This window comes from Anarhichas minor, unplaced genomic scaffold (genome assembly GCF_050575085.1).
Source record: "Anarhichas minor isolate MPS153535 unplaced genomic scaffold, ASM5057508v1 ptg000017l, whole genome shotgun sequence".
NCBI classification, from domain to species: Eukaryota; Metazoa; Chordata; class Actinopteri; order Perciformes; family Anarhichadidae; genus Anarhichas; species Anarhichas minor.
Window position 1 is genome coordinate 5776974 of NW_027466463.1, and position 13750 is coordinate 5790723.

Genomic DNA, 13750 nt, shown 5'->3' on the forward strand with positions numbered 1-13750 from the left:
ACATCCCCTCAAACTATGCAGTCCGGGAAATGATTGAAAAGCAAACACCGCCGAGCAGCTGTTCCCTTAATGACCTTTTATTTACCCATTATCACCCATTATCCGGATCATCTGATAAAACAACATGATGATGGACAAAACAAATGGGATTACACCCAATAAATTGAACGGTTAGCCACTGCAAACTGAAGGAGATGCCGCTCGCTGCTGAAGAGAGGATCCGGCTATATTTAATACAAATCATGTTAAGTGTTTGAGAGGGATTCGCCATAGGCAGCTGTTCCAAACATTTTAAACCCCCATCAATCAGACCAATCACCTCGTCCTCTTTGAAACACAGTCACACACACGGAAAATCACATTGAGCTAATATCATTGCGGCAGATTATCGGTCACGGAGCTTTTTTTCTCCCCCCCTCCCCAATTATCATTAATCACTATTCACGTCACGTTTCGCCCGCATCTGCACCGTGGTGGTCCTAATTGTGCTGTTTTTTAGATTTAAATCGCATCGGAACATGAATGACGGAAGCCAACTAAATTTGGGATTATGTTCAATTGCCAGTGTAGCATGGGTGAGTATAAACACAGATGATGGATGGTTTCTAGTGCTCTGGCAGTGTTCTGTCGTGCCAAGGCTCAAATAAAAAAAGAGTGTGATCGGTGGTAGCAGGCCTCGTCCGTTTGTTAGTTTTACGGATCCACGCTCCAGTAAATCTGAAGGAGGAGGTGACGGATGGATGGACGGTGAGATGGAGAGCGTCATTTCCAGCCCAGCACTTTTAAGCCCCCCCTCTCGCCGTTAGCCGAGCAGCCTCTCTTCTCGCTATCGACTTGCTGTCTTCATATTTCCCTAACCCTGGGGCCAGGCCAGCCGTCATGCGATAAAGAGGCTGTCATGACCGCCCCCTCAGACACACACACACACACTCCAGAAAGCACCAAGCAAAAGTGACCCTCTCATACCCAAGTCAGCGTTGTCTCAAACCCCTTCTGCTCAGTGTGGCTTCAGTGCAGGTTTCATTGCAGGTTTAGCTGACTGAAATCCCTGATGCCTGAAAAGTGCTGGCACTGCCCACTGGAGCTGCCATGACAGTGAAAAGCCATTAGTGTTGCTTTCAATGGGAAGTTTTAGTGTGGTGACATTGGTCTTTCTTGTTTTGGATGCTTTTCCACTGAAGCAAACATGAAAATTCTATAGAACCCTTTTGATACCAACAAAATGGTCCGATAACCATCAACATAGCTGATTAACCTTTAAAACGACAGTCCGTTTTTATGTCATTCTGTAGCTTCACAGTGGTGTTCCTTATGTATTCAAATACAAACATTCAAATTTTGGTCAAAATTGTATTTTCCAAAGCCTTTCTGAAAAGGTTTTTCCACGTGACATGATGACGCTGCTACATATAAGACATTATACATGTATCCGTAGTCAGTGTATTACCTACAGTTGCTCAGACTTTAAAAAACTCAGTAACACAAGGAAACTAACCGATGGAGGCATGGAAGACCAGCAGCCCCCATGTTCAACGAGATAAAATTCCCGTTGTCAAAGGAGTGTTGTGGCTATGAAGAGAGCGATATTACAACTTCAATTCGGCAAAGTACGGCAGCACGGTTAGGCGGTGAAAATATTCAAAGTGTAGCATACACTTAAACTGATTTTTTAAATGACTAAATTGACTGAATTTTTCTGCTTCTCACCTCCACAACTGTTTTACCTTGCCATCAAATATCTGCTTCCAACGAGGTACTTAAGCTGAATCCTGAAGTTATATCACTCTCTTCAAAGCAACAAGACTCCATTGACAAAAACAGTAATTTTACCTTGCAGAATACTGAAGTACACATATGACGGCACTTCAGTTATTTTTCAAACGTAGCACAGTTAACTCAGCTGGTCACTTTAACCTCATTGGTTAGCTTACTTTGGAAACCTACTTCATGGCTTTTTGATAACAGCTGAGTGGGATTTTCCTTTTGAGAACCGTGGAAAAGAACCCAGTTGGATTCGACCTTTACTTCCACAAGCAACATGTCTGCACTCGGCCGAAGATTGTTGAATAAACAAATTTTGACAAATCATTTGCAGTCATCTTAATTAATCAAGCTAAACTGTATATCAGTATTATAACACGACTGAGAGTCTACAGCTATACTCTGTGAGGCTGTACTTTGAGCTAAATGCTAACATTAGCATGCTAACATGCTCAATGACAATGTTAGCATGCTACCAGTTTACCAGTTCATTTTTTTCAATGTTCTTCATCTTAGTTCAGCATGTCGGCATGGCAACATTATGTAATAACTACTAAGAAAGAGTACAGCTGAGGCTGATGCGATACATGCATTTTATAAATGTACCAAATTTAATTTAAATGAAATTTGGTAAATTTTTTTAATTCATAGATAACATTTGTGGTTGTGATTTATATGGATTCTATCTTAACTATTGGATATCTATCCAATAGTTAAGATAGAAACTATAGAATTTAAAACCACAAATGTCCTCATGGATTCGTTTGATAAGCAGATTCAATACTGATTCTGATTAGATGAAGTGCTTTTGAACCACCGGTTCTGAAAAGTGTAGCCAAATCGGAAGTGTCTTGAACTTGTTTTCTCTCTAATGGCCAGCAGGGGGCGACTCCTTGCACGATTGTATAGAAGACAATGAGAAAATGACTCTACTTCTCTCTTGATTTATTACCTCAGTAAACATTGTAAACATGAGTTATGGTGTCAATCTCTAGTTTCAAGTATTCTTCAATACAGCATGATGTTCATTTTGTAAATTATGGTCCATTTAGAGTCAAATAGACCATAAAGAATAGGCTTTAGGGCGGGGCTACCTTGTGATTGACAAGTAGCTACCACTACCAAAGCCATATACGGCGTCTCTACAGTATGTCACTCCTCCGCAGTCCAAATATTGTTACCTTCGTTCATCGGTTGCAAAAATGCCAAGATGGTGATGCTAATAATATAATCTGTAATAATATAATCTGTACCATAGGCACCAGGAACAGAGTGCTATGGCTGCATCTTAAAGGATTGCACCTATTAGATGGGTGGAGGTGTGACTGTATTCAGTAGTTAGTGTGAGTCTGTGTTTGAACAGAGGGCCACTGTGATAGATGATGTAGTGCTTTAGGCTCACAAGCCTGGCCAACATTCAGTACCTCTCCTATCTTGCTCTTTCTTCAACCGTTTCTGTACCTAATTACCACCTCTTTTTCCACTCTTGTTTGCTTTGCATCTTGCTCTTTTTTTTGCCCGTCTCCATTTGGCAAACGGTCTCACTTTATTATGGCCCACTCTGGCCTTTTATTGCCCACCAGCAGCAAACGTTGTGCAATTTGTCATTGAGGGGGTGTGGATGAGTTCTTTTGGCTGCCTCTGCCGCGCTCACCTAAAAATCTAATCAGATCAACGTAGGGCTCTAATCACTTCCTCCCTCCGCTTGATTGCATTTATAGACGTTCTGTCGCTCTGTGCTCCCCCAATCGAGCTTTTCATAATTACTCTCCTCTTATATTTGTTTATTTATATCCTTCAGTACAGTATGCCTGCCAAGCCCTCTGTCAATGAGTGAGTATGAGAAGTACACGGAGGCGGGGAGAGAAAGTGAAAGAGCCTTTGGTAAAGATCTGAACATTTTTACGGCCTTTTTGTGCTTGAAACAAGTGCTTTACTGCCTTTATATTCATTGCAGTTTATTGTGTTTATTGCTATTAAAATATAGTACCACAGCCTAAAGGCAATACATTAGAAGCTTTAGCTTGTTGTAGTTGGTAACCAAAATGTGGCTCAGTGTCAGAGCGGGTCGTCCTTCAATCAGAGGATCAGCGGTTCGATCCCCGGCTCTGTTAGTCCATGTCGATGTGTCCTTGGGCAAGACACTTAAACCCAAATTGCTATACGTGTATAATTGGGTATAAATGGTTAGATAGTTCTGATAGGCAGGTGGCACCTTGTTAGCCCCTGCCATCAGTGTGTGAATGAACATGTAGTGTTCCCACGAAATGCACAAATTTGGCCAAAAGCAAATTATTTTGTTGATGACAACTCTCCCATCATCATTAGTTTGTACTGGTTTCAATGCAGAGTTTAGAAAAATCCAACCCCTGTGATCGGATGGCCAGCCGACCCAATGGCCACAAGGAGGCACTACACCATTACTGTCAATCATTCATGCGTTATTATGAATCTCACTGCTCTTCTTGGCAAGACCCACCCTGTGCAGCATTCAAGCGCTGGGAATGGCCTCTATTCTCCACGAGGTACTGGTAACCTGATTTTCAAGTCTTCTTCAATACAGCATGATGTTCATTTAGTAAATTATGGTCCATTTAGAGTCAAATAGACCATAAAGCTGTTGTATGTTTTTGGGCATGGCTACCTTGTGATTGACAGGTCGCTACCGCTACCAGAGCCGTATACGGCGTCTCTACCTCACTCTTCCGCATTCCAAATATGGTCACTTCTGTTCACTGGTTGCGAAAAACAGATGGCGATTGACAAAATGCCGAACTCGAGGTTTCAAAACTAATGGGGGACGTTGCGACAACTACCTCCACTTCTTATATACATTCTATTGTTCACCCCGGCTGAATAAGGAGGCTGCTTATTTCATGCGGATCTGAAGTCGGTCTGAAAACAGCCCTCCACCAATTTAACACTGCACTCCAATGATATCTTCGGACTCGAGATTTAAAAGCCATGCAGCAGAGCCAGAGGTAATGTCTTCATTGTTCCATACGTTCTTCTACCTCTTCAAAACCTGAGGCACCTATATTACCCACAATGCAATTTGTCTGCCAATAGCCATAGCCTCAACACCACTACCAGATCACAGACAGAGGGACTGACCAACCAGTATTGCCAATACCAATGCCGCCAGCTCTCACTAAAGAAATGTTTAAAATATTTGTATATTTCAGTAGCACCCTGGTGGCCTTGAGGTGAAGGCACTGACTAGGAACCACAATGTCCCAATACATGTCGCTGCCCATATCCACCTCCCCCCATTTCCCCCCAAACTTTCAACTTATTTAATAATGAAAGGCATAACATATACACACACAAAAATAAATGGAGGGATGGATTAATTTGTGCTTGCTTTAAACTTCCTATTCATGGGCTCTTTGTCAAAGAAGGGTTTTAAAACTGCGGGCTCCTCTTTCAGCAGTTTCCTCTTTTACGAGTTGGAAGTCGAGCCCTACCGCCTGCCCACGTCCAAACATCATTAAAAGGCAGGAATATTGAACAGCTGGAGTGGATGAAGCATCTGCCTCAGTGAACATTAACCTCATGCTGGGAGATGGTTTAGTTGCTTTCTAACCTCAGCCTGTGAGAAAATGCTGGCTTTGTATCAAATTATGACAGAGTCCTCGCCTCTGTATGCCCTTCTTATTATCTCTGTCCGTGTCTACACCGAGTATAAAAATGTTCCGAACACCACCTCCTTCCATTACATTGAGTGTCTCTGTGAATCCATGGGAGAGATCTGATCCCGAATTGATTTTCCCTTTTAAATCGTCTGACATCATGTAGCAGGGAGGAAATATTTAGGTGGAAAGGACTTTTTTGACTCCCATGTTCCCACTACTCAATGTGGTGATCTGCTTTATGCCTCACTATCATAATGTTTCAAGGCACAAACGGTCAGATCTGGCCACGTGCTCCGAACAAATAGCGGTCGGCATTTCACCTTTGCGACTGGGTTCATACGATCTAAACTATTAACTAAAAGCAGAGCGAGAATACGCATAGATCGACCAAACTGCTGAAACTTGAAAACCGGTCAAACTAACACTGCTATCTTATAATCTTCACGTGTGGCGTAGGCTTATAGTTTACATTAGCCATCCGTGTGTTAACTATGCCACTAACCAGAGGCTGTACGGTCCGTGCACTTTTACTCCGTGTCCCGGAGCTGATGCAAGCTCTACTCCCTCACGAAGTAGTCTTCTGGTGGCGGGGAGTACAACACAAAAATGTCAGTCGTTTTCTTGTTTCTGCCACTTTGGATTTAGTCCAATAAACAAAGAATCAAAACGCAAATGGAGCTGTACCTTCACCGTGATTGACATGTCCTCAGGCCAGCTCTGTAACCTCTTCACATTCTGTTGATAATGTTGGTTTATCTTTTTGAAAGTTCTAGACTAAAATGTTGGCCACATTTTACACATTGCACTTTTACATTAAGTTTTGTCTTTCTCTATGTTCCAGGTTCAACTGATCCACTACAATCATGAGCTGTACACAAATTATACAGAAGCTGCTAAAAGCCCCAATGGATTGGTCGTAGTGTCCATATTCATGAAGGTAAGTCTCATACATACATTTAATTAGCTCCTGCCTGCCAGTGTGTAGGCTGTATTCACTCAAAAGCACTCTTTTTCTTTTTCTTTTTTTACTTGTCATGACCCAGCAGCTGCTATGGTGATATTTTCTAATGGGTTATAGCTTGAAAATCCAAGAGAACACTGATCCTAACATTGAACAGTCATTTTCTAAAGATTGAATTTGAGTCACCAGCTACAATGCCTGTGTAAGGAACATTATATATACAGACCCTAGGCAATTAAAGGTGGACTAAGTGTTTATTTAAATATTTTTTGTGTAGCAACACAGATATGGTCACAAACATGTCAGGCTGTAAAAACGTACGAAACAGCATTCATAGTTACACTATTAACCCTTTTAACTCAAGTGATACATTTTGTGTGTCATATCTTGCAATCTTCTTAAGTCATAAGTCAGTTAAGTGAGAACAAACAGTTGTCATACATAACCTGCTAGAATCAACACGATCCTAGTGGTGAGTTTTACAAATCATATTAAGAGAGATCTGGCCTCGTAATCATCACATTTAAACATTTTCTTTAGTATCAGAAGTAATCCATCTGTTATTGTCTGCATAGGAATTTAAAAGTAAAAAAAAAAAAAGCTCAGGTGGCTGGCTCCATGGCAACATCACACCTCAGGTTTACATGACCCGAAGTATGATCGGAAGCCTAGCAACAAAAATTCACTTTCCGGTGGAGTGAAAATGATCTGAGTATTTGCTGCCATGGACAAATGGAAGAAAAAAAAAAAACAATAGGTCTTTTTGACAGCAAACATTGTCATAACAGCACTGGTATTACTAAAACATTAACAATGGCTCTGTCCCTGCTTCTCCTGTTATGACATGTGAAAAGGTCCAGTGAAGAAGGTAAATGGAAATCAGATGTCATTCACTTGATGTTTACACATGCGTTTTCCTATTTTGACATGTCAAAATGTCTTTCATGAAAATGTGCACGTTTTACAAATAGTAGATTTTATTCCACAATACTCATTGATAGAATGCCAGACTCTTTCTTGCACATAGACCAAGGCACGGCCATGGAACGAGCTGGGCAGGCTCTTGTGGGTTGTATTACTCAGAAGAGTCCACAAAGTATTTAGATAACTTAATATTGTGTGCAAAGTGTTTAATTACATGCACAGATGTACACTTTGACATTGCTTTTATAACAGAGCTGACCAAATAGTTATTTTATAAGAAAGAAAAAGAAGTTTCGTTGCACAGGGTTAAAAGTGGGAAATAGCATGTGGTTAACGCTATGAGGCGGCCGCGGTTAATTAACTAGCACTTGGGTAACTTTGTGAAAGGATTGCGATTAATGATATACGCTTAATTAACATTGGGAAATGGTCGCGGTTAATGTTGTAGTACGTGGTTAAAGTTGTTTCACATTGTGAAACAGTTGCGGTTAAAGCTGTAATAATTGTTAACATTGGGAAACAATGTTTGGGTTAAAAAGAATGCTTGTTTAACACATTTTCACTCCCAACTTGTGAAATACCGTGGCTTGGTCAGTGGCCCCTAGCTTCTAACTCTGACTCGAGGTACCCCTCAAGCATCAGTTTGTGGACGGCGCATCTGGTTCCACTTCTTACTTGTCTTTTCAAAATGAAGTTCCGTCTTCACAGTAAGTTAGGTTTAGGCAACAGAGGTTTAGGAAAAGAGTGTGGTTAACTTGACAGACTAACGACTCACGTGACTACCGAGTGACAAACGAGTCACGTGACTTGAGACTTACATGACAGAATATCAACATTCACTTTAAGATTCACATGGGACATGAACAGCTTTCTCTTGGACGAAAGTCCTGTGTTTGTTCGATCCACCTCCACTGCCTCCTGCCCTTAGATGAATTTCTCGCTCTTCATACTATGTCAGTTCTCTGGCCGTCTAATAGGAAAGGCGGATGGGCTTACATTGGAGTTTGTTGAAAGCCCGATGTGTCTCATACAGATGCTAATAAGTGTCTTGTGCCTTGTGTATAATGACGCCAAGGGCTGCTGCCCAAGCATCGCTATTTGCCCTGGGAGTGAGACTAGGCTGTGTTCGTATCTAGTAGCCACATATTGGTTTAAAAAAGATCTGTCAGGAGCTAAATTACCCTTGGTGCTCCCAGCCCTCCACTCTCCTGCTCCTGCTGTGTCTTTAGCTGAAATCTTCCAAATGTTCAACTCAAGAACTCACAAACAATTAGCAATCCAATTATCCTGCAGGGAGAAACAATGTGCTCCTTGGCTCTGTGGCAGCGGTGGTGGCGGTACTCTCCTGTCTCTTTGTTGTGTATGAGAGGTCGCCATCTTTAACGAGAGGCTCAGAGATTAGAGAGGCAGCCGACGTCCTCGGCACTCTGAGTACAAAGGCTGAAAAGTTCAGCTGCTAACTGCTAATTAGATCCCCAATGTCAATGGGACCATCATTTAGTCTTGAAGAGACAGAAGAAACGCTGACCTAGGTCAACCCTTCATGACTCCACCCTCCACCCAGCAGCAGAGTGTATCCGAGGACGCGTGAGAGAGAAGCTAAGCTTTGGAAGTGGAGTGCTGCAGGTGTGCTCGGGGTACACGACAGCCTGAGCAAATCACTCTAAAACCGCAGCTCTGTTAAGCTTAGCTGCCAACGGAAAATAATATATTGTGATGATGCCAAACAGAAAAATGAGTGCATCTTAAATGTGCCACACATATTATGAACACAATATGATAGTGAAGTCAGGAGAATTTTTCAACGACCATGGTTTCGGAAATGAAAGTGTCCTGTTCATTTTCTGACAGTTGGGGCACGGCAAAGGCTTGAAGAGACATTAAACTCATCCAGTTGAATCATTACTACAAAATATTCGAAATGGTGAGAAAATATCCAGTTGTTTAATATAATCCCAAAAGGTACAAGCCTTTGTAAAAACTTTATCAAGAGATTTCTATTCCAACTCTCAACATCGGTGTTCCAACATCTAATCACTGAGCTTCCTTCTGTTGCCAGTGCTGCTAATGCAAGCTAAAGCTAAACATTTGCTTATAATACCAGGCGGCATCCTCCGGTTCTGCCGAGTGAAGCCAATAAGGAAGAAGTCCGATTGTATAGAAATCTATGAGAAAATGACTCTACTTCTCTCTTGATTTATTACCTCAGTAAACATTGTAAACATGAGTTTATGGTCTCAATCTCTAGTTTCAAGTCTTCTTCAACACAGCATGATGTTCATTTAGTAAATGATGGTCCATTTAGAGTCAAATAGACCATAAATCGGAATATGCTTTAGGACGGGCTTTGTTCCCAACTACAATAACAAAGAGTTCTGACTTTGCTTCAGCTCTGATTCAAGCCTTTGGCTGGCTTCTTCTCTATAGCTTAAGATGCTAACGGTTATTGGTACCTATGCACATATAGCCATACCAAAAGACACATGATTTCTCAGAAGCAAAGTAGAAATAATTAAAACTAATGCGCAAACATATATAGAGACTCCAGTGTTCTATGTCAGGGATAATGAGGTTATCCTTTTTACCCCTTTAAATTCCAATTTAAAGGGGTAAAAAATATGGAAAGAACGTGCAGCATCTTATACTTTGCAACCCTGAGTTGTGTGTTCCAGAAGCATTTCTACCCATAATTAATTCCGTTTTCAGAGTTGTCTTTTCCTGAAGATTTATTTTGCTGATAGCCTCAATGCACAGAAACACATGATTCACAGGGAAAATGTAATGGGTAAACATAGGCTTATTTTATGGCCACCAGTTTTGATTATTACAACTTTGTAACAGAAAAATTATTTTTTTCAGTTTGGCATGGAGGGTAGCAACAGCCCTTAGCAGACTTTATTTAGTCACATGCATAACAATGTTACGCAGCAAGCGTAAACTCTACGTTTACATTTGGTTTCCCACGGGACTCGAACAGCGGTCTCCTCTTTGACTTTCTAGCTCTTTGTCATACTTTATTATATTATACCCCCTAACTTTAAATAATGCCTGGTCCATATATTATGTCACTTGCTCTTCCAAAATGCAAACAAATCCACATAAAAAATATATATTATTATTTATGGTTTGAAGAAACAACTTCTTGGCGACTGGGCTGCTCTCAAAGCTGACTAATTCCCCACATCTTTTTTTAGAGTATAAGCTTGTTTTTCCCGCTTTTCAGTGACTAATGCTTTCCGAGGCCTTGTCAGTTTTCCGATCCTATTGCTGTGAGTCAGAATGCCAGCAAGGGCCCCCATTGTAGACGTGGAGTCGTGAGGCACCATTAAGAGCAGCAGTGGGTGATCTCAGCTACGTGGGGGCCACAGTGGAACACAGATGCACAATAGAGAGACACGGCGGGATGGGCTTTGCAGTGAAAGCAAGGCCATTTCACTCACTTATTCACTCATTTGATCATCGATTGACGTAATGGCAAGAAATCTGTGAATCTTCAAGATGTTTCTTGTGTTCATCTTGTGTTTTATTAACATTATGGTGCTATGTCTGTACTTTTCTCACACCATTCCTGAAATAGAAGAAACTGATTGACTGAATCCCCTCAGGTGGTTTTCTAAGAAAATGAGGGAAATTAGAAAGACAGAAAGTAGGAAAACTAGTGAATAGCATGAGTGACTGGTAGAGGCAAAATGCCTGCCTGAAGAGCACAGGGAACAGGTCAAAGAATAAGTAATTTCAGTTGCAGTGCGGGGATGGGCGAGACGAGCACATCTCTTTTTAATCACTTCGCCCAAAGACATCTTGACAATTAGAGTTGTGAAGTCCACCGAGCATGAGTGAGGGAAAGATGGAGTGGAGAGGAAGGCAAAGAGGAGTCAAAAGAAGGGCGCGGGGATGGACATGAAGTGTGAGGTGCTTCCTTTAGCTATTAGCAAGCATGTCTCGGAATTGGGAGAGAGAGGTACTGAACAATGGAGTCGGTGAAGCAGTTTAAGAGTGGAGTTAGGAATTAAAAGTGTCTCTACAGCTTTTCGGGGCAGATAATAGGCTGCAGTTTCAGTAGATTTTCACTCAAGTCCCTGTGGTCTATGAAATCACAGAATCGTCATGGTGGCGAGGTTTGACAAGAAATGTTCAGGATCAACATCCAGGGTTGTGTCTAGATGGTATCCCGTGATTTGCGAAAACTTGCAAAAGGGCTCGCCAGAATCGCTGAAATCAAGGGTTTCCATTTAGCCTGACGACCTATCCTAACCATAACCATACAAGGTAATGCCTAACCTCAACTATCTCACAACTGTTCCACATATTGAGGGTTACCATCTAACCCGACGACCTATACTAACTTTGACCATTCAAGGTTCCTGCCAATGCAGGAAGTAGTTTGTCCTTTATGATGCGAGGTGGACAGTAAGGGTGTCAGAATGTTGGATTGGCCAGTACCAGAAAGTCAAAGTGAGTCTGACTTTCATGCAGGAGAACTGAGTTTGTGTCCCAACCTTCCCCACTGTTATCGCCATTTGTTACCACGATCTTTCCATAACCTTGACCATCTGCGTATGAATGGGTGAATGATGACAAGTAGTGTGAAAGCGCTTTGAGTGGTCGGAAAGACTAGAAAAGCTCTATAAAAGTACAGTCCATTTACCATTTACATACAGATATTGTAGAAAGCAAGCATTTTACAAATCCAACTTCATTTTGTGATTGAATACAGTTGATTTGCATTTTAGTAGACTTACTATAATCTTCTGGGTAAAAGCAGCCTGCAAAGTGATTTCTATCATCAATGACGGTCGATGTTTTTGATGTTTCATTAGCAGCATGTGTTTCCGAGGCAACTAATGGAAAATCCACCCAATAAACAGCTCCCAACCAATTAAACCATAGATCAGTTGGTGCACTATTCTGCCGTTAGGCTCCTTCCATTGTCACTTCCCCCTTTTCACCAATTATCTGCGCACTTACGGTGCTGGCTCTAACAGCTTTACTGTCCTAATACCCTGCATTCATTCTAAGAGAACTGAGAGAAACGTACCACTCCCTTGGTATATGTTTTTGCCACCAAACATAATCCAGGTTGCATCCCCATTTCCTTAAAATGTGTATTTCAAAATATTTAGGAAACAGCTGGAATACAATGGCAATATGACAACAATGATAATCTGGTCGAAAGAAAAGTAGCTGATATTGATACTATGGGCAAAATGGGGAAACACAGGACAATCTTGGACTGGGGGGAAGAAAGGGAGGCAGCTCAGCTGTGTGTTAAGGAGAAACTCCAAGACTCAAGCTGTGTAGCCAAATCTATGAGTAAAAACGTTTTTCTGGCAGTAGGAAAGACTTAAACTATAGCTGAGAGGAGTGAAAGATAACATGTTGCAGGGTCACTGGCAATGATCTTGTCACATTCAGCTCTGATAGACTAAAACTTGTTTCCAAGTTAGGACAAGAACACCGTAAATATGCTAATTATAAGAAGATTGATTCTTTTTTCGTCATGGAAGCAGTGTGTGTCTGTGAGCTGATCTTAATGGTTTCTTGAAAACAGTGGGAGCCTTTGTTTTCCAGAAGGCAAAGCAGCAGTGCAAGAGACTGTAGGAGCGTCTGGCTGTGCAAAATACATCAGTGGGTTCAGACATTTCATGGGCATCAAAGGTGATGGATTAAAAATGCACTTGCTTAAAGTACTGAACTGGGTAGATTACATTTAGTTTCATTTTAGATGAGCTCTCAATTCATGATATGATCAGACCTTTTTTTCTTTTTATTTAACCTCACCTTTTTTCTGTCTTTTCTGTCTTTTAATCCAGATTGCTGAGACATCAAACTCATTCCTGAATCGAATGCTGAACAGAGACACCATCACAAGAATAACATACAAAAGTAAGTGTCCATGTGAAGCAATTAACATCGGTACTAATTGACCTTGTCAATTCCCTAAGACTTGTCCTCTTTACTGTTGCTGGACCGTTTTCGCATGACATGGCCAAGTGTACGGAGATAACGGAGATAGATTTCCTGCTTGAAATTTATTAGAAATGTTTGAAACAATGGCTATTATATATTCAGACAGAGGTAGACAAAAGAAGCTTCCCATTTCTACACTAGGACTGTCCGTTTTGTCTGCTAACTAATTAAGCTAACCTTAGCTTTGCAAGTCATTTGGAAAATGTGTAAATGTTAATGTTTCAAGCCAGCTCACTTAAAAAACCACAACCCAGCCAATGGGTCTTAAACATGGCTTACATAAATGGCTGCATAAATGAAATGAAGCAAAAAGTCTTAAAAGACTTTTTAGGTTGAAGACTGGCCGATGTTGTTTGCTAGCTAGCTGAAATAATGAGTTTGAATCAGGGTTTTTAGCGTAAACTTCCCCATATCCAATAAAGTAGGACAGATTCGCTAACAGTAGCCTTAACTCTATTAGTAGTATCCAGGACAGGCTCCCATATTGTGAAGAAATAGC

The 13750-nt window shown here is 41.2% G+C and overlaps 1 protein-coding gene across 1 annotated transcript in view; it reads left to right on the plus strand.

Moving 5' to 3' along the window:
* ca10a (carbonic anhydrase Xa) overlaps positions 1–13750 on the plus strand; it is a 194462-nt gene that overhangs the window by 175978 nt on the left and 4734 nt on the right. Inside the window, exons 5-6 of the mRNA XM_076093030.1 lie at positions 6238–6333; positions 13095–13167. Coding sequence (XP_075949145.1) covers positions 6238–6333; positions 13095–13167 — 169 coding nt within the window. The remainder of the gene's footprint in view (positions 1–6237; positions 6334–13094; positions 13168–13750) is intronic.